At 46.7% G+C, this 20,743-nt stretch overlaps 1 protein-coding gene across 1 annotated transcript; it reads right to left on the reverse strand.

Moving 5' to 3' along the window:
- Positions 1–1,268: 1,268 nt before the first annotated feature.
- Positions 1,269–20,583, reverse strand: SVOP (SV2 related protein). The gene is made up of 16 exons (XM_036393207.1): positions 19,699–20,583; positions 17,395–17,555; positions 15,998–16,083; positions 14,949–15,047; positions 13,599–13,670; positions 13,116–13,240; positions 11,290–11,353; positions 10,625–10,750; positions 9,504–9,632; positions 9,096–9,169; positions 8,736–8,812; positions 7,447–7,554; positions 6,065–6,176; positions 5,773–5,854; positions 5,454–5,543; positions 1,269–5,018 (listed from the first exon to the last, which is right to left on the reverse strand). Exons 1-16 carry the CDS (start codon positions 19,731–19,733, stop codon positions 4,830–4,832), a joined length of 1,629 nt encoding a protein of 542 aa, XP_036249100.1. The 5' UTR covers positions 19,734–20,583; the 3' UTR covers positions 1,269–4,829.
- Positions 20,584–20,743: the final 160 nt, after the last annotated feature.

The following is a 20,743-nucleotide window of genomic DNA, read 5'->3' on the forward strand; positions in this document are numbered from 1 at the left end:
TTTTATCAGTTTTATCAATTTTAATCAATTATCAAAATCGATTTTAATCAGAGGGATTAAAATTCATTTTGAGGCCAGGGAAGGTCAAGGAATGGGACCTGGACAATTCCTGCATGTCCTCTGACACACACAAAACAATACCTCCCATGCCCAGTGTCAGCACATTTTAGAAACTCCACAAGGATCTCCCGTGACCCAGAACAAAGCTGGAAGCACATCAAGTATCAGGAGAGTCAGCAAACAGCAGCTCTGGCCTTTGGGAAAACTCCTGCCAGAGCTCAAAGAGTGTTTGGACACCACTCCCAGGGATGCACAGGGTGGGACTGTTGGGGAGTTGGACTGGATGATCCCTGGAGTCCCTTCCAGCTCAGGATATTCCATAATCCTGAGTATGAGCTTTAGAAATGCCCGAGGATGCCAAAAAGTAACCACAGAATCAAAGAATATTCCCCCCAGCATTGCTTCAGCCACACAAACCCTTCCAGTTCCCAATTATTTCCATTCCCAGGAAGGAGGCTCTGCTGGGATCCCAGGCTGGGAGAAGGAAGATGGAAGCACCCTGGGATGAGAACACCCTGCATTAGCATGAGAAGGATTTGCAGCTCCTGAGTCATTTTGACTCATCCTTCAACCACCTCCTGCCTGTAAATAATCGGGCATCAAAATAAGAATATCAGTGACAGGGTGGAGGAAAATAGGCTTGGGCACTTAATTATGGTTTGGAAAAGTGATAGGGAAATGAAGGGTTTATATTGAAATGGAAATGAGTAGAAGGAACCCTCCTTGCCCCAAAGTCCAGACACATGTGGAGCCACCTGATGCCAGCACACCCAGGGAAGAGGCCAAACTGGCTGGGGTTTAGTGTCCAAACTGGATTAAATATGAAAATCAATTAAAGATTTAAGAGAATTTTAAAAATTATAGAATCCCAGAATGGTTTGGGTGAGAAGGGATCTTGAAGCTCATCCAGTCCAACCCCTGCCATGGGCAGGGACAAGTTCCACTAGCCCAGGTTTCTCCAAGCCCTGTCCAACCTTGCCTGGAACATTTCCAGGGATGCAGCATCCAGAATATTTTGCTGTAGTGAGGTTACTTACAATGGGAACAGGAATCCTGTGACTTTTCTTTACATCTAAATACACAAAACAGACAGAAAATGAGTCAGACCTGCAGAGTGCTGAGCCCTGTAGATCAAACCTCTGAACGCCAAAACAAAAAAGAAAGCAAAGCTATGACCCCTCCTAAACATCCCCCAAAGAGCCAAAAACTTATTTCCTGAAAAAACTATTTATTTGTTCAACATAAAATATCTAATGTGGACTTCAACTCTCCAATGCCATGTCAGGAACAGGAACCAGAGGAGTATTTTACAACAAGCTTGAGATACACCAAGTTTTTCAACATTAAAATGTAAATCCAGCTTAGAAACTGTACATTCAGACATGGAAACATTCACTGCTCTTTCAGCAAGTATTTGGGAATAACAAATCATCCCATCCAAGCACACTTGGGGAATTACATTCCCACACCAGCTTGGCAAAACCAAATCCCACAATTCTGTTTGAATTCCAAAGGACCTCACTTCCTGTTTGAAACAAAGCAGTTGCAGCAATTCCTTTACCAGTGAGACCAGTGTGGAAAAGGATTCTTTGGAAGTTTATTTTGTACCTAAATGGTGCTGCCCTACTGATAAAATCTAGAGGTGGTGGTTTAGAACTGGTGTGTGTCGATCCCAGTGTTCTCAGTGAACAAGCTAAAATGGCCTTTTCTTATTATTTACATGCAAATTCCTGCAAATCCTCAATTCCAGCTCTGTTTCTGCAGTGCCCAATGGGCTCCTGCTGAATTCAGCCAGGTGGGATCAGCTGTGGTGGGCTCCTACCTCTCCCTTTCATTCAGCTGATCCAAAGCCCATGGAAATCCACAGGAGATTTTCCCAGATTTCAGTGAGCTTTGGAACAAGCTTTAAAAAAAAATCAAAAATCCAGCAACACCAATCTTGGTATTTCTATCCTTAAATAGATATTTTTTTTTTTTAGTGCAGAATTCATAAAAAGTGAAAAGCAAAAACGCCTTCCATTTTTTTGGTTCACACTGTAAATTTCACAGGTTAAAACTGATCTATTGAACAGCATGGAAAATGTTGCATCCCCTATAAATCTTTACCTGGGAAGTGGCTTATCTGTAGGATCCAGGTGTGCATGAACAGAGAAACTTCACCTAAAACTCTCTAAAGGCCGTTGAATGCAATTCCTTAAAACTGCTGAATATTCACCTAAAAAAATGGAGTGAGATGTGAACATTACCCTGGGAAAGCAGAATTTTAACTCAAGGCATTGATTAACAAACTGGGCCAGGCCTGTCCTGCACTTTGGATTCTCTGTCACCTCTACCCAAGCTAAGTTCCAGAGTTTTGGGATGCAAACACAGCTCATGGCAAGGCCAGGGAAGGAAGCATGGAAACACCTGGGGGACTGGAATGGCCTGAGGGCCTCCAGCAGCAGCAGGGTGAGGATGGAATGTCAGAGCTGCCACTGAAGGGTGAACAGCCTGGTTGTGCACAGGCACACCCAGCTCCAGCAGATCCCAGCTCCAGCAGCTTTTCCAGCTCTCTGGCCACACATGTGGGGTAATATCTGATTAAACCCATCCAGGATCTGCTTCCTCACTGCTGTGTCCCATATCCAGCACATCAGAGGCCACTCCAAGTGATAGCAGAGAGGTTCCCCATCCCTGGAAGTGTTCAAGGTCAGGTGTGGATGGGGATTGGAGCAGCCTGGTCTAGTGGAAAGTGTCCCTGCCTGGATGAGCTTTAAGGTGTCTCCCAACCCAAATCACTCTGGAATTCTGGTATTCCATGGAACAAATCCCTCTGGCTCTGCTCCAGGCTGCTCCAGGCCCACAGGGAGAAGGATCCAACTCCAGCCCGGCAGAAGGAGGGGAAGAGATGAGCTGTGGTTGGTGTCAGTGCCACGAGAGCCCTGTCTGTTTACTGGGATCAGCTGGAGCTTGACTTTGGTGCAGCATGGGGACACAGGGACAGGGCACACAAAGGGAACCAACCCAGCTGGAAGGGACAGAGGGTTCTGTGCCACCACCCACAGCTGAGCCCAGGGATCCCAGGGATCCCTTGGGAGCTGAATTCATTTTCATCTCGCTGGGAAAAGCCAAGTTTGCCTGTTTCCACCAACCATTCCTGGAATCCTTCACTGAGTCACCATCCTCCAGCGGGACTGGATGGACACTTGGTGCCTTGGCAAACTCAGTTCTCAGCAGAAATCCCCCCTCACACAATTTCAACCTCTTTGGCCTTTTCCATCAGCCTGAGTTTCCTGGCTTTCTTTAAGGAATTTTCCACTCCTGTTTTCCCCTCAGTCTCCACACAAGCAGCCTGGCACGTGGTGGAGCATTGAGTGACCTCAGAGCTGTGACCCTCAGTGACAGCTGTGCCCCACAGTGCTCACTTGTACTGCACCAAACATGGACTTGGAGACCCATTCCCGACCCCAGGAATGGGACCTGCTTCCCAGGATACTTAAAATGTTCAAGTGTAAAAATGTGCTGCACATTTACCTGTGTTCAGGTGAGTCACTTGTCAGACAGACCACAAACCCTCACTGCTCCCACAGCCTCACCAAGTCCATTTCACCCACATTCCCAAGGTCTGGAATCCTGAACATCCACTGAGGTACATCTCAGATCTCTACACATTCCCACAGACTCTGCCACCTGACCTGTGCCCAGGGACAGGTTTGTGACAAACCAGATGAGCTTGTCCTCACCTTGTCCTCACCTGAGCTCTGTTACATTCCCTGACAAGAGCAGGATCATCCCTTGAGGAGCCACACCTGAAGGAGGGATGTTCCTCATCCAAGGGCACTGCAGATGGGCTCTTCCCATGGTTTTGTTCATTTATTCCAGCTACATTCCTCTGTCACCAGTACAATCAGCAGGAAAGGTCCTGCCCAGCTGTCAGGGAGTGGCTCCATCCCAACAGCAGCTGGGGCTACCCCACCATGAGGGTGTGCCCAGGTAATGGAGCAGGGACACACCTGGATCCACACAGAGAACCCCAGGAGTGAGAACCTCCTCACTCCAAGCAACAGACAGAGAGCTCAAGGTCCCTGGCAATACCAGAGAAGTCCAATTCTGCTCCAAAACACGAGGATTTATGCATTGGACTCGATGAGCTTGGAGGTCTCTTCCAACCTTAATGACTCTGTGGTTTACATTTCTGCTACAAGGCCCCAGCTCTGCAGCAACACCACCCTCCCTGCTCCAACTACCCACCTGGGATGGGAGAAAGAGTCAGGAATCAATTTCCAAACAATCCACTCTCCAGAAACAAAACCCATCTGGAAAGCCTGGGTTGGTTTGACAGGATCACATTTTGGTGATGGTTTTGATGGCTAAAAGTGCAAGGCAGGCATTTAATCCATAGTGGTAGGGATGGAATCCACCCTGTGCCAGGCCAGGGCCACACTAAAGATGAACCTCTTGGTTTTAGGCATCAAGAGCTCAGTGTTTTAATGACAGCTTATGCTGGGCTGCAGTCACTTGGCATTTGCTTGGCACAGGACATTTTAAGCCGAAGAGCTGACCATGCAAGCATGACAGACTGAAGAGAAACCCTTCCTGCTAAACTTCCAAGGATATCTGGATCAAAGGCCTCTCCATCCAAAGAAGTTTTTATGAGTGTGAGCAAAGAGCAGCAGAAAACACGTGAGGATGGCAGTGATGGTGGTCAGCTTTCCATGCTTCAGGCTCGGAGGTTTTGTGAGACATCTTGCTCCTATCCTTCATTTTTTCCAGCAGGTTTCCATGTCCCATCATTCCTGTGATTCCCCTGGGGAATGAGATCCTCTGCCCACCATCTCCTGGCCCCATTCCTTGTGGCTGGACTCCTGCAGGCCACGGCCCTTGGTCTCGATGGGCAGGAAGCAGGAGGCCAGGGCAGCCAGCAGGCAGCAGCCACTGTAAACCAGCAGAGTCAGATAGACTGAAGATTCCAACATCACCTGCAGGAGAAAGGCAGGGAATGCAAAACAGCACCTCAGCATGGAAATACATTGGTGGAGCAACAGGAATTTTAATCGTAGTATTGGGAATAAAGTTCAATTTGAAGTTTCTGGAAAGGAGGGAGATTTTACAGATCGTGCCAGGACAAGGGACAGTTGTTTTAAACTGTCAGAGGGCAGGATTAGACTGGATTTTAGGAAGGAATTCTTCCCTGTGAGGGTGGGAGGTCCTGGCACAGGTTGCCCAGAGAAGCTGTGGCTGCTCCATCCCTGGAAATGTCCAAGGACAGAGCTTGGAGCAACCTGGGATAGTGAAAGAAAAGCAGGTTCTACATCACCTTCATAGAATCATGGAATTGCAAAAGCTGGAATAGACCTCCAAGATCATCAATCCAAGCTTCCTGTGTGTCCAGTCTGAGAGGAGAAGGGATTTACCTGTGCAATGAACGGGGTTATGAGGGCTCCCACTCTGGCCATTCCACTGCACGTTCCCAGGCCCAAAGCACGTGTGGCTGTGGGATAAACCTGTGGAAAAAAAATCATCCCATCAATCCCAGTGGGAAGTTTTCCTCCTTCCATTCCTAAATCAATGGGAATTAATAAATGGTGCTACAGCACATTCTGTCAGACAATGACAATGTGATCTACAGCTCCAGTCTGGGGTGAGGTCCATTGGGAACAGGTCATCAAAATGACTTTTCCACCCTGTTCTCACTCCCCTTGAATATTCCCATCACCACAACAACCCCCTTACCTCAGGAGTGTAAACATAGGCAGCCTGAAATCCTCCTGAAATAAAAGCTCTTGCAATGAAGAGCAGCACAGTAAGAACATTTCTGTGAGGAGAAAGAGGAGAGCAGAGCTTGGGTTCACTTGGATTTCACTTTTACTTCCCTCCCAAAATCTGGTGAGAAAACCCAACCCCAGCCTTAAATTCTCCAGCTGAGCATGACCATCCCACAGCTTTTCAAACCAGTTCTCCCATCACAACCAAGAGAGGACATGGAGAAATCCTCTACTCCAGTTGTTCCCTGTGCTGGACTCACCTGCCAACACAGAGAAAGAGCAGGAGGCTGCAGAAGGAGAAGACAAGGAAGGACAGGGCCATGGTTTTCTTGCGGCCGATGCGGTCAATGATCCACAGAGTCACCAACACACCTGTGGGAAGAGACCAGGAAACCCTTGGGAATCAAGAAAAGAGGGGTTGCAGCAGATTTAACACAGCCTGGGTGGTTTAGATTGGAAATTTTGGCCTCTCTTTCGAGTCCTTTGCTGGCCCCAGGCAGACTGTGGGATGGATTGCTGCTGGTGCCATGTGGAAAACAGGAATTCTGTGTCCCAGCTGCTCCACAAATCCCCACTCCCATCCAAGGATTACTGATGGGAATGCCTAAAACACCTGCTCATGGCTCACTGGAAGAGAATAACTTCTGCTCAACTTCTGGCCATTGTTCCCTGTTGGATTTAAAGGCTCTTTAGAATGTGGTATTTTCTTTCAGTTCTGTTATTTAGATGTTTCACCAAATCATTTTCCCCTGATTTTTGATAGGAAATAGATCAAGCTCAGTAAACCTCACTATTAGGTCTTCCCTCTACTGCAATTCTCCCAGATCCTTTTGAAAGCTGATGCACAGCAGGAGTGGGGATTATTCCAGCATCAGTGTCACATCCAGAGGTACTCTGTCAATATTTCTCACTCCCACCTCAGTGTGTGTGTGTGAGGATCAAACCAGACCTTGCAGCCACAGCACCACTCCAGGCACCCATTCTTTTTTCCTGGGTATCCCTCCCAAAATTCCTGTTTGGCAGCACACTCCTCTTAGGAATGACTGTGCATGTTTCTCAGAAATTATCATTCATTAAATGGCTTCTCCTTGAGCTTTTAGCCCTGAAATGATGATCCAGGAGAGTGAAAATATCCTGATCCCTGTTTCTGGTGTTGTTTCAATCAGATTAACCTCCATCTGGAGAATCAATGGCTGTTTCACACTATTTTGCTTGTCCTGTGCCAGACTGTCCATTGAAATTTGCTGGAATTGCCTGAAAATCACAGGGTCAGGACTGAGGCTGGACACAGGGATTTAGGGAGCAAGTTCTCCATGGATTCACTGTACACATCATCCCTTGAAAATACTTCTGGAAAGTCACTTATGGATAGAAATTCCAGTGTTTCTGCCCCTTTGATTGAGGTTTTCCTCCTCCTGAAGTGTTGCTGTGTTGGAACACACAGAGGGGCCATTCCAGAGCAATGACTGATTTTTTTCTGGAGTGATCCCAGGGCAGGGAGAATCCACAGCTACAGCAAGGAGCTCTGAGTGCTGTGGGAAGCATCAGGCCAGAAATCCCAGTCCCACTGCAGCTTCCAGAGCTCATTTCCACACCCTGAGCCATTCCAAGGAAAAAACTGGAGCTTCCCATTGCTCCTTACCAGGGAATTCTGACAGGGTTGTCCAGAGCAGGTCAGTGTAATCTTCCTCTGTCAGGTACTCACAGGTCAGGCTGCACTTGGCTTTTACTTCCTGCCTTCTGCTGGATACTGCAGGGAAAAAAAAAAGCACAAATATTCAATATATTTTAAGCAAATTCTTCCCTGTTTACCCTTCCTGCTGGGTCTCTCATCTTTACTGCTGAAATTTAGGAAGGGCTGGGCTGGAAGGACTGGTATGGATTCACTGCACCCAGCATCCTTTAAAATACTTCTGGGAAGTTGTTTAGGGATAGAAATTCAAGTGATTCTGCCCTTTTGATTTAATTGTTGTTCCTCTTCTGAGTGCCTGCAGTGCTGCTGGGATGAAATTCAGAGTCAGAGGGGCATTGAAGAGCAATGCTGGGTGATTTTGCCTGAAAACACTGAACATTTGCAATATTTTCTGTGGCAGGATGTCTCAGCTCGGTGAAAATTCCACCTCCTTATCAGCTGTACAGCCAGAATTATTTTCCAGTCCAGGGCTCAGGACAGAATTAACTCTAATGATTCAGTTTCTCCCACCACAAATTGGGATCCCAACACTTCCTACACTCTGAGAATACTGAAAAACCCCATGTCCTTATAAAAACAAGGGTTTTTAAGGGCTACATCCTCCTCTGGGGAGGCAAACCTGAGTCAGAGCTCTCAGAGCTCATCATTGCTGTTCAGCCCTGGATTCTGGGGCTGCTCCAACACTCCCCATCCACCTTTTATCATTTCCCAACTTCCAGGCAGTTTTCCCTAATTACAAACGTTCTGAATGCAATCATTTCTCCCCTGGGGAATCAAACTGTTCAAGCCTCTTCTTAACTCAGTCAAAGCACCTTCTTTTTTCCCCCAAAAAAATTCTGCAACACAAAGGATGTTGATTTCCCACCATTATCTTTTTTCTCAGCAGGTTTTCCCATCTTGAGAACCCAGGAGCTCCACAGCAGCAGTTTCTTTCTCTCAGAACTAATTAGACCTGTCAAATCATGCAAACTTCTATTTATTTAATAATTTTTTTTTTAATCAAGAGGAACAGATAACAGGTCTGCCTTGAAGGTTGTCTTCCTGTTTGACATTTTGGGCTCAACACCACATCAGGACCTCTCTGCACTGGGCAGAGATGAGGAAATATTTAAAATAAAATAAACTTAAAACTCAGCCATGTTCCCTTTCCAAACCACCAGCAGAAGGTGATCTAATAAAAGATATTCCAGCAGTTTTAACAGGACATATTTAAAAAGAAAAGATGGAGCAATACTCACTGCTGCAAACATCTCCTGCTTGGAAGAGCTCTGTAGTTAATAAAACTAACCCATAATATGAAAAAGCATTGGAAAACCTGCAAGGAAGCAAATGAGAGAGGAAGTTTCAGCTGGTCCAACTCAAAAGAAACACCACCAATCAGAAGTCCTACCGCAAAGCTATTTCAGCATTCAGAAAGTTAAAGGGAAATTTGATTTGGAATGCTTGGGTGGTTGAATAAATTACAAATCAATACAGGTTGGGTTTTTTTTTGTTTGGTTGGTATTTTTATGAGAAGGAAGTTGCTGTATTGAGTAAAATCCCTTCAGTCAAACCCATTTAGGGCTGTGCTGACACTGAACCTTTAGGTTTTCTCTTACCAAATAAACCAGAGCAACAACGTGGTCCAGCGGAAATGGGGGGTGAAAAGATCCCTCATTTTGCCTCGGTCCTCCTGTTGGGAACAAGCAGAAGTTGGGTGATGAGGGACAGCTGAAGTGTCAAACTTCATCTTGTTTCATGCATTCACATCCAGGAATTCCAGCCTGAGCTCTTTAACAACCTCAAGGTTTGGTTTTCTTTAATAACAGTGAGGTTAAATAACATTCAATGCCCATTTTCAAGCTGCTTTTCACTTCCAAATAAGAAATTAACTCTTCCTCAGTGGAAAAGAGGCCTAAATGATCAAACTTTTTTTTTTTTCCTGCCTGAGACATTAAAATTGAACAGCACATTGATTATTTGCTTACAAACCCCCTCAGTTTCACTGTTCTGTCACCTGGACATACCTGCCTGGAAACCACCAGTTTTCCCAAGGGCATTGGAGCTCCGTTTTCTGTGGCAATCCTCTTCAGAGTGGCCAGAGCCTTCTCCTGGTTCCCAGATAACACATCATACCTGGCACTCTCTGGCAGCCACTAAGGGAGCAGAGCAGGTCACACATACAGCAGGGTGTCACAACCAGAAATAAACAAATCTGGGATTTTCCTTGTGGGGAATCTCAGCGACTCCAGCAGATTCTCACTTAACAAAGGATTACAGAACTAAGCTGGAAGAATTCCAAGAATCATCTCATCAGGCTTTAAAAACTGCAACCCCCCCACTTTTCCCATCACTCAGAACTCTTTCCCTTCCATTCCTTTGGGTTTATCCCTGAGAGTGGTTGGGAATTTTTGCAGGTTTTTTACATTATCCCTTCTGTGCAGGAATGGCAAGGCATCCAAGTCAGATAACAAGATGCTCCTGGCATTCCAAAAATTTATGGAATTCTTGGAATAAAATGGAATAAAATTTATGGGTTTAGGCTCCTTTTAATTTAGAACAAGCTTGTGATCACCTGGAAAACTGGAAGTATTCCTGAAAAACTAAGGAATAAAAAAGGCTGCTAAACCACCTGACAAGGACATTTATCTTTGAGGAGATGAGTGATTGGCAAAGACATCACCTAATAAATAATAAAATATATCACTGAAGCTCAGGTTTAACTTATTTTAGAATCTGGCCTGCACTCTGCAGATTCTATCCCTGATTTGGGAGGATTCTTAAGTGGAATTTGATTCTAGAAGTGACAAAATCTAAAGAGAATTTAGGGAAATAGCAACAGCTTTTGATAAAATGTTAATTCCACTGATCTTAGTTGAAACAAAATAATTAAATTGGAGAGGGTTCCAGGTCTGATTTCACCCCAATTCCAGCCCTGCAGAAATTACATTCACATCAACACAACTCTCCCTGGAATGTTTTTCCCACCACCCTGTTGGAACTGCATTTTTTGGTCATTATTTCAGTTATTTCACAGAAGACACCACCAGAGAGCTCAAATCTGCCCTGATTTCCTTCAGCTGGGTCACAGAATGGGGTGGAGGAATGGGAATCGCAGGAATTCCATGAATCCATGAGGAATACCTACAAAACACAGGCCAGCAAAGAGCAGGAGTGGGAGGGCAGAGAGGATGAGGAGCCAGCGCCAGCCGAGCGTGGGCATCACCACCACTGCCAGGAGCACTTCAAACACTGTCCCAAGGGCCCAGAACACCTGCAAGAGGGAAAACCAACAGGAAAAAAATGAGGAATGGAGTGCTCCCAAAGCCTCTTCTTTGGAACATTCCAGGCTGTGCTCACCAGGGATGGCTGGAGGGAGAAATTCCAGGGGTGCGAATTCTGTCTTAAAATATTCCAAGGCCAAAATTCTGCCCTGAGTGACTTTGACAGGTTTGGATGAAGATGTGGAGTGGGATTTAGCACTGACTTTGTGGAGCTGTCAGCTCTCCAAATCCATCACTGAGATGCATTTCACCACAAAATCATGGACACCCAATGCCCCTCTTGTGCTCACTCTACAGCCCTGGGTGCAACATAATTTGGAAAAAAGGCAAATTCAACACCAAGAGTGGAGGGTGACAGGAAAAGTTTTTGCTGCTTTTGGAGCTGGGCTGGTAGCAGAGCTCAGGAGCTCCACCAAGATGGACAGGCCAGGCCTGGCTGCAGCTCTGAGGGGATTTCCAGGCAGGAGGATGGAAGGGATGTGACCACCCAGAGGATCTGTCCCTCAAGGATCAGGATGCACCCACTCACCTCTATTAATAAAATGCATTTTGCTCTGGCTTTCATTGGAAGGAACTCAGCATATAAAGTTACCCTAAAAGAGGGAACAGAGAGGAAAATGTCAGCATAAAGAGGGAAATGCCACAGGTTCAAACAGGTCTTTTGCCTTTTAATAAAACTGCCAAATTCAGAGCAGCAACTCAAAGCTCTCCCTTCCCCAGAGCCAGCCAGGCTGTGACACTGGGTCACATCCCCCTTCACCCCAGAACAAACCCTTCAACATTGCAAGAGGGGACACAGTTTGCTCTTTTTGTGTGGTTTTGCGACCCCGTGGTCATCAGTTAAATGCAGATCTTGATGCTCGTGTTTTCATAGCCCATTGGAAATACCATTTTATCTGGTATATTCAGTGTGGTCCATCAGAATTCAACACAAACTCTTGCTGGATAAAGAATTTCTTCAGGGCTTTACAACTGGCCCAGAGAATTCCCATCCATCTCCTGTGCCAGGGTTCAATTCTCCAAGAGGGGAATACTTTCATGTCACTGATATAAAATAATTTGCATTCTTTTACTGTGGGATTCAAAGAGCAACCACTGAGGCTTTGTTTCATGCCTGTGCCAAGGAGTGATGGCAAAGCTTCTCCAGGAGGAATTCCTGAGGAGGAATTCAGGCAGCAGCCAGTCCAGGCTCTGTCATCTCTTTCAAACTGCAAAGGTTTGCCTTTGCTCTGTTTGCATTCCATTGACTCAGTCTGTTCCTGCTTCCTTTGAGGTTTGGGACAAAATTCCTACTAACTTAAAGAGTGGATTGATCTCTGAGGAGCTGCCCAGTTTGTGGAAAGCAAGAAGTCTCACACAATATTTCATTCAAGTAGAGATTTAGAGAACTCAAATCACATCTTGAAGTGTAGCTCAGGCCCCTCTGCAGTGCAGAGAAAACAGGAGCTGGTGAATGACCCCAGCAAAAGAAGGACATGGAATTGTTGGAGCCAATCCAGAGGAGGCAATGACTCTCACTCCATGGGAGATCCAGGCACTCACCTCCAAAATCACACAGCTTAAGGATATTAGAAAGGAGATACTTTTCCTGCTTCATCCATGTTTACCCCTCTGTCAAATAAACCCTTTTATAGTCAGAACAGGAAACAGACTCAGGGAGGATGGGATCCACCTGGAGATCTGTAACTGCCTCAGGCTTTTCTCTCATGAGGCCACAGAACCTCAGCGAGCCCAGTCCAGTGGCCCTGGCTGGGCTGCACCTGCAGCTCTGGGTTTTTATCTGGGAATGGCCATGGAAAAGCCACTGGGAAAGAATCTGTGAGCCATCAATGCAAGCCAGGCTCTCCTGCTCCAAAATAGTACCTCCAGAAGGCAAAAAAATCAATTGTTGGTAAGGATAAAACACTACAGAGAGAGAGAATGGCTGCACCCTTCTCTTTACATTTATAATTAAAAGCCTAGAGCAGGGTTATTTATTGCAGGTGGAAAATTTATGGATCCCTCTCTTCAGTGAAAGGAACCACACAATGATAAGAGAAATATCCTGGCACTTCCTTTTCCTTCTGAGCCATCCCAGCATCTCCAGTGCTCAGGTCTGGGCTGTGTGGATTTGAAATTCCAGCTCAGGGTGAGATGGGGAAGTTCAGGCTCTGACTGAGCAACAATCTGGGGTTTTACAATCAGACTCAGGGCTCAGCTCTGCCTCTAAATCCTGCTTTGTTCAAGGCACAACCTGCCCTGCAACAAGACCAAGGTTTGGGGTGGCTGAACAGAAACAAGACTTCAGTCCTACAGGAGAATCTCATAAGAAAGAAAGAGAAATGAGGAAGTTTGGAGTTGTGAGTATTTACTTACGACTGAGGCACTCCTCCAATCCCAAAGCCCACCAGGCCCCTCAGCACCAGGATCCAGCTGTAAATGGGAGCAAATCCACTGAGGATCCCATAGTAGAGTGTCCACAACACGCTGATCTTCAGGCCCTGTGTTCAGCAAGAGTTAAAAATCACTGTAAACCAAATTCATTTAATTAAAATAAAGTGTAAAACAGAGCTTCAGATGCCTTCTGTTTCGTAGGGGCTCAGTTCTGGATGTGCTTAGTGCTGCTTTGTACACGTGCACATTTGGGAATATGGAATCCTGGGAGGGTTTGGGTTGGAAGGGACCTCAAAGCTCATCCCATCCCAGGTGTAGGAACACCTGCCACTATCCCAGGGTGCTCCAACCTGGCCTCAAACACTTGCAGGGATGAGGCAGCCACAGCTTCTCTGGGCCAGTTGCACTGAAATGTCCATGCTGCAGAAATATTGGGATAGATCCCAGCAGGAGCTGCAGACTTACTGTTTTCCTCCCATACTGGTCTGAAATGTTTCCCCAGAGTGTGGAGCTGGACATCATTCCCACAAACACCACCTGTGGAACAACAGGAAAAAAAAAAAATCTTTCCCTTAACAAGTGAAATTCCAGTGTGACAAACACAGAACACAAATTTCCAATGAAACCAGAACATTTCAGCCCACAACAGAGTGAGATGTGCAGGAGGTCTGAGAATGGTTTGGGTTGGAAAAGGCCTTAAAGATCCCTCTGGGCTGGAGCAGGGAAGCAACAAGGTCCCTCCTCAAGTCAGCTTTGCATTAAAAAATCCATCAGTGACAACCCAGAGAATCCCAGTCTGGCAGGACTGGGAACACTGGTATTGTCCCATTGTGAGTCCAGCCCTGGAAGACACAGAGCTCTCCAGCTCCAAGGAAAATATTCCTGAATAAAAGCTGAGGAGCTGTTGGTTGAGATCTGCAGGACAGAGCTCTCCTCCAGCCTCCTACCACCATCCTCAGCAGCTCCCAGGTTTGAACTGAGATAAAATTACACCTTAAAAGTTTACAAAAGTCTGAAGTGTGAAAGAAAATACCCCTGGAGCCTTTTCAGAGGTGACACTCTTGTGCTGAGCTGCACTCAGGGATGGGACATTCATGGGATTCAAGGACACCATTTCAATCTGCTGAGCATTTGAGGGATTTTACACAATCAAAGAAAGGGCATTAAAAGCTAAAGGAAAGAGAAATTCAGGGGGAAAAGTCCCTGCATTCAGCAGTGGCCTGTGCTCAGAAAAGGGCTCCCAAATTTGTTTTCTTATCCCTAAAGGCACTGCAGGATTCCAATATCACAGCACCATCCTTGGAGGTGGTGTTGTAAGATCTCTGCTTCCAAAGATCACTGGATAATCCCAGAATTATTTAGGCTGGAAAAGATTTCTGATGTCATTGAGTCCAACCTCAAAAATCAACTGTTTGTTCTCTCTCACAGCTCTCAGCATGTCAGAAAGCTTAAATGTGAGGAGAGAGAAAGATTTGCAAGCAAGATATGAAAAATTTACCAATTTTTAAAAAAATTCATCAAATGGCTTGAATTTTAGGATGAATCTTAGTGAATTCATAGGTTTTCCTGGAAATGACATAAAACATTGATTCTGAAACCTGCAAAATGCCCTCAGTTCTCACTGAATTTTATTACGTCAATCTTTAAAAAAAACTCCTAGAAATCTTTTTTAAAACCTCCTATAAACTTCCAAGCTGAAGGCAACCCGCAAAGGCCACGAGGAGATTTAATTTTGGGGGACACAAAGCAAAATGTCTGGATAACAATGATGGCAAAAGCTCAGGGAAGACAGGAGCTGTCAGGTATTTTTCCTACCGAGGTGAGCAATGCAACCTGCCAGCTGGGTAAGCGCCACTCACAGTGCAGCTGAGGAGCAAGGATACTTAAAATCATCATTTCCATGGCATCTGCCATCTGCAGGGGGAAGAGAAAGCAAAAATCAACAAGTGCCTGCAAATCAGGTGGATTTAGGAGTCAATCATAGGCCTTGGTGACATTCCCGTGATGTTCCCACCTTGTGGTTGAAGAAAATGTTGAATATTTAACATTTAAAGTCATTTCTGATTGTCAGCACTTTTAGTAACTCTGGCAGAGAGGATTCAAAGAGCTGAATGCAAAGGTTTTGAGGAGGTTTGGCTGGTCAGTGACACAGTTCAGTCACTTCCATAGTACAAATTCCAGCTTCCAGCTCCTTCCCACATGGGTTCAGTCAAGAGTGCTTAATATCTTGTAACTTATTCCCTTAAACACTCCTGGGTTTGCATTGATCACCTGCAAACCAAATTCCACAGCTGGTTTAGGATCTAAACCATGGCAGATTCCAGCTTTTTACATGGATAAAAGCCAGTTAATACAGCTCCAGGTATCAGGATCCTGAAACACACCACAGGAGATGGAACACAGAGCTTCAGAGAGAGCAGAAAAATGCAAACCAAGACTTTTTTTGTTGTTGATATCAAAGTTAAAAGTGGAAGTGCTGAGTTGCTGCTCCTCTGAAATTGAGATTACAGCAATCCTGACTGCTACAGACAACTGAGGTGGTAGCTGATGAGAGGAATGTAGCAAAATCACTGCAGGAAACCTCAGGTTTTGCAGGAGCAGCCTGGAACCTCTTTCATTTGAAACCAAACTGAAGTGCAGAATTGAAATGGTTTTCCAAACCCTGATTTCTAAGAACTTCAGGGACAAAGAAATCCATCATTACCCCTCACAGCAAGGCTGGGTGCTGCTGTTGGTTTAGAATTCCCAGTGAAATTCCTTTTATTGTGCATTTATCTGCTTGGAGATTCTCTGCCACCATTATCTGAAATCCCTGAGATTCTCTAAGTGATGATCAGGAATTGATCCTGATCCCAATTACTTGCCCATGCCAATCCAGTAATGACAGAGAGCTTCCACTGGAACTTCCCAAATCCAATGGCTTCCACTGCATCCTCCACCATGAAAGTATCTGCAAAGAAAACAATTCCAGTGGATTCCTTCCTGAGAAAAGCCAGGCCTTGAGAGAGAATTTCCTGGTTTAATTACTAATTAATTGGCTAATCTGTTGAGATCTCAAATCTATAACAGAGCTACTTAGTTGTAATTATACAATTCCTACTCAGGAAAATCTTTGTGTTCTTCCAAAGCCAAAATAATTTGAATTATTCCTAGAATATTTTATTCACATGGAGGTAAATCAGTGTGGCACCCACAAATCCAGCCCATGTTCAGCCTCTTCTTCCTGGGAGTGACTCCTGCAGCCCCTGGAGTGCAGCTTTCTGTGGGGAGAAACAGAAACAGCTCTGCCCCAGCCCACAGCAGGGCTGGGAGCTGCAGGGAATATTTCAGTGCAACCTCTCATTATTTAAATCAATAATTTCTCCAAAACACACAAATCTTAAACCCAGCTTCTGTTCAAAATGCTGCTGGTTGTTTCCCACCCACTGCCATGAACCTCTTTAGTTTGTTCCTAGGCTGAAGGTGCTCAAAGATGTCTCAAATTTGAGGTGCCTCAAATTCTTTTGCTCAAATGCAAAATGAAATGACCAAGAAAAGCACATTTTGATACTTGAGCTGTTTAAATCAATTTCAGTCTCACAGTTCTCACATTTGCATCAGCTTGGAAAGGACATTCCTCAGGAAAAGCTTTGGCTCAGAGCTGTGAGATCCCCACAACAACACAAACCAAGAGAAAATAAAACAAAATCCAAGGGATAAAGCACAAAAACAAGAATAATAACACCAAATTTTCACACTGTGCTAAGACAAACTCAAATTTCTCTTCTCTCCTAAAGCAGTGATGCCTCCAGGCAGGAAGAGAGGCTGAGATGGACATTCCTGATGTCCTCTAGGAAAAGAGGAGCCAAGAACTCTGCAGATTCATCTCAGCCTTGAAGGAGAGCCAGCTCCAGAGGGAACTCAGAATTCAAATTGCAGTGTGGCAGCTGCATCCACAACTCCCTGACAGGAGCATCCAGCACTGGGGACACAAAAAGGAGCACAGAGAGCACCCCCCAGGGAATGGGCTGATCAAACCACCATTTTCAGCTCTAACACAATTTCCATGAGTTATTATTTATATCTGGGCATCCTTAACTTCTCCAAACCCCCTGCGCCCAGCCTGACTGGGATGAAGAGACCCCACAAGGTTTTCCCAGCAGGAAAATGAGCTCTGCTCACCATGGGTGAGGTTGGAAAATTCCAAACCCCCTGCACCCAGCCTGACTGGGATGAAGAGACCCCACAAGGCTCTCCCAGCAGGAAAACGAGCCCTGCTCACCATCCGTGGGGTTGGCAAATTCCTTGGGCACCGCAGCTCCATCCTCCAGCTCCACGGGCTCCAGCTCCGTCCTCACCCCCTCGATCTGCACCTCGTGCTCTCCTGAAATTCCATCCTCCTCCGACCTCGAGCTCTCCCCCGTGCGGCGGAACTTCACCACCCTGAAAGCACAAAAAAAAACCGGGATGGATCCTTCCAGGAGGATTTCCCAGCTGGGGAGGATTGAAACCCTTTTTGCATCGAGGTTTCTCCTCATTCCCTGTCTCCATTCTCCACTGGGAACGCTGGGATTTGGGTTTGGGTCTGGTTTGAGGTGTCCTCATCCTTGGGATTGGACACAGAGGTTGTTATTGTGCTATCCACAAAGTTATAAAACCACTGAGATCATAAAAATATGATGGAATGATGCATATTTAATGAGATCCATGTCTGGTGTGCCTGGGTTTAATTGGAATTAGGCATTGCTGTGTCATTGAACTGGATTTAATTGGAATTAGGCATTGCTGTCTCATTGAATTTCAGGGGTTTTGTCCAGGCAGGAAGAGCCCAAATTCCATTTCCTGAGTTGTTTCTGTGATCAGAAACTCCAGAAATGCACCAGAATTTGAAATGTTATTTAGTGAAATACAATTACTGAGCTCATTCATTGGATGAGCTGAATGGATGGAATTTCTTTTTCCAGCAGGATGATGATTCTGTGACTCTGCTTGCATCTTAAACAGAATTATTTAATATCATGTCATTAATGAAATATCTGTATTTTAAGACCAGAATTTGCTAAATTGACACAGCTTTGATGTTTTGGTCAGAGGGATTTGCTCCCTTCCCACAGAGAAGGTTCTTTTCCCATTTATGAAGTTTTCTGTGGCCAAAGATTTGGGAACAGACCCCTCAAAGTTCCTTCACTTTATCTGCAACACAGCAGAGCTTTCTCCCTTTGGAAAGTGGAAATCCCTTGGATTTAAGTGAAATAGTTTTGGAAATAAATTAAATTATCCCAGAATCACAGGGAGGGACCTTAAAGATCATTCCAGCTTTGGAGGTGATGGATCCTACAAAATCTGAGAATCACAAATCCAGACTGCCACATTCCTCAGCACAGAAAATAAAAATAAAGTTGTATAGTTTAGGGACAGATGAAAAAAACTGATACAAACAAAGGAAAAGACTCCACAGGTATAATTTCTGTTCCATATTTGCCAAATTTTTCACATCTGGGACATCTCAGGGAGCTGCTGCATTTATTTGCAAAATCTCACAGCACCAAAACAGCTGCACTGGAAAGTACTTTGGAATGTATTCCCAGGTTTTGGTCTTAAAAATGGAAAAAAAAAAAGCTCTTGACAAAATAATAACCTCAGATAAAATAACCTCAGATTCTTTTCCCTGACAAGCTCAATCCTAACCAAGGGCTGGAAAAGAGCTGGAGCTCCTGTCCAAGTTAGCAGGAATGTTTTGGGACAGGGTGCTCTGTCATTGACATGAGCTCATGAATATTTAACACCAACTTGAAACATTCCTTCCCTGCCTAGCACAGCCCATGATTTATAAATAGGAAATATGTTGCAAAACACCTGAGAATGGAGCATTAGGAAAAAAGCAGGTTGGTTTTAAAGGAAGGATTTGAGGGGAAAGGAAGGAATTCCTGGGGTTAAAGGCACCAAAGATTTTATCAGGTTTGGGGTTGGGGTTTTGCCTTTTTTTTTTAAATTTTTTTTTTTTTTTTTTTTTCACAGATCCAGCAACCACATCCCAAAAATCAGCATTTTCCTGGTGCAGCTTTCCAGAAACGCTGCCAATCCCAAGGGGGTTTTTGGGGTCCCCCCCACCCCACCTTGGCAGGGCAGGTTCTGCTCTGCGATTCCTCCCTGGCGAGGAGGAGGAGGAGGATGGCGAGGAAGCACAACGTTATTTACAGCCAAACCCCCCTGCAGAAGCGATCCCAACGTCTCGTCTCCCAAAATCCCCACGATTTTATCCCAACCCTTGCTGATTTTTTTACTGCCATCAAAAAAATGGTGGTAAAAACCACGCCGAGAAAAAAAAAAAAAAAACAAAAACAAACAAACAACAAAAAAACCCCCCCCCAAAAAACAAACAGAAAAAAAATTCCAAAAAACGAAACGAGACGAGTGAATTTATGTAACAAACAGCTCCAGCATCCCTCGGGATGCTCCACCCGGGCAGCTCCAGCGGGAAAATGGCCTTGCCCGCCGGGCTGTGAGCGGCTCCCCGGCGGAATCGGCCGCTCCCCGGCGGGATCCCCGCGGCCGGAGGGGCAGGAGCCCCCCCGGAGCTACTCACGGCAGCTGCTTCAGCTGGAACAAATCCTCCTCCATGGCCGGGCGGCGGCTGCGCTCATCGCTCCCGCATGGCGGGCTCGGGCTGCGGGCTGGAGCGCCTGGAAGGGCTGGAGAGGCTGGAAGGGCTGGACAGCTCCGCAGGAACCGCCGCGCCTGGGCTCGGCTTAGCCGGGCTCAGCCTGGCACGGCACGGCTCAGCGCGGCTCGGCTGCTTTGGCACAGCTCAGCTCAGCTCGGCATGGCTTGGCTCGGCTCGGCTCGGCTCAGCGTGGCTTGGTTTGGCACGGCTCAGCTCAGCTCAGCTCGGTTTAACTCAGCTCGGTTTGGCACAGTTTAGCGTGGCTCGGTTTAGCTCAGCTCGGCTCGGTTCCCGCCCTGGCCATGGCTGGGCCTGGCTTAGCTCAGCTCAGCGGGGTTTGGCACGGCTCAGCTCAGCTCAGCACAGCGCGGCTCGGCTTGCAGCGTTTGCCTGAGCGCGGTTTGGCTGAGCTCGGCTCAGCCGCGGTTCCCCCATTGCCCCAGCGGGGCTGTACCGGGTAAATCCCCGAGCCCGGGCGCTGCCAGCGCTGCCGGGGCCGGCCCGGGCCGTATCCCCGGGGGTCACATCCAGCGGCACCGGCAATCCCCGGCCACCGCACCCAGCGCTGCCAGGGCTGCACAACCCTTCCAGGAGGGTTTGCTCTCAGTATCCCAACCAGAGAGCTACGGGAGCGGCGGGACTGCGGTGTTGTCCCGCTGTTCTCCCGGAGCGCTGAGCTCCGGCCCAGAGACACCCCGTGAGGGCCAGACAGCGCGGGGATCCGGCCCGTCACACAGGGACCAGCCTAAGCCCCGCGGGGCTGCCCAGCACAGCCGCTGTCACACCGGGAACAGGCCGGTTACCCCCGCTCCGGGCCGCCCACACCGCTCCGGGCCCGCCCCCGGTGCCGCCCCCGGTACCGCCCGCCGCCATGGCCGGTCCCCGCCATAACCGGCCCCTCCCGCACCACTTCCGGCACCGCCGCCCAGCCGGTCCGAGCGCTGCTGCCGTCCCCCCGGCTCCGCCC

Source organism: Molothrus ater, chromosome 18 (genome assembly GCF_012460135.2).
Source record: "Molothrus ater isolate BHLD 08-10-18 breed brown headed cowbird chromosome 18, BPBGC_Mater_1.1, whole genome shotgun sequence".
Lineage (NCBI taxonomy): Eukaryota > Metazoa > Chordata > Aves > Passeriformes > Icteridae > Molothrus > Molothrus ater.

Bases quoted from the DNA above. Each gene is read 5' to 3' on its own strand.
- SVOP (XM_036393207.1), bottom strand. From the start codon at position 19,733: ATGGAGGAGGATTTGTTCCAGCTGAAGCAGCTGCC. The intron at 13,241-13,598 runs GTAAGTCTGCAG...TGCTGAACACAG, and splicing joins ACCAGTATGGGAGGAAAACA to GGCCTGAAGATCAGCGTGTT. The intron at 9,633-10,624 runs GTAGGTATTCCT...CTGCTCCCTTAG, and splicing joins TCTTTGCTGGCCTGTGTTTT to TGGCTGCCAGAGAGTGCCAG.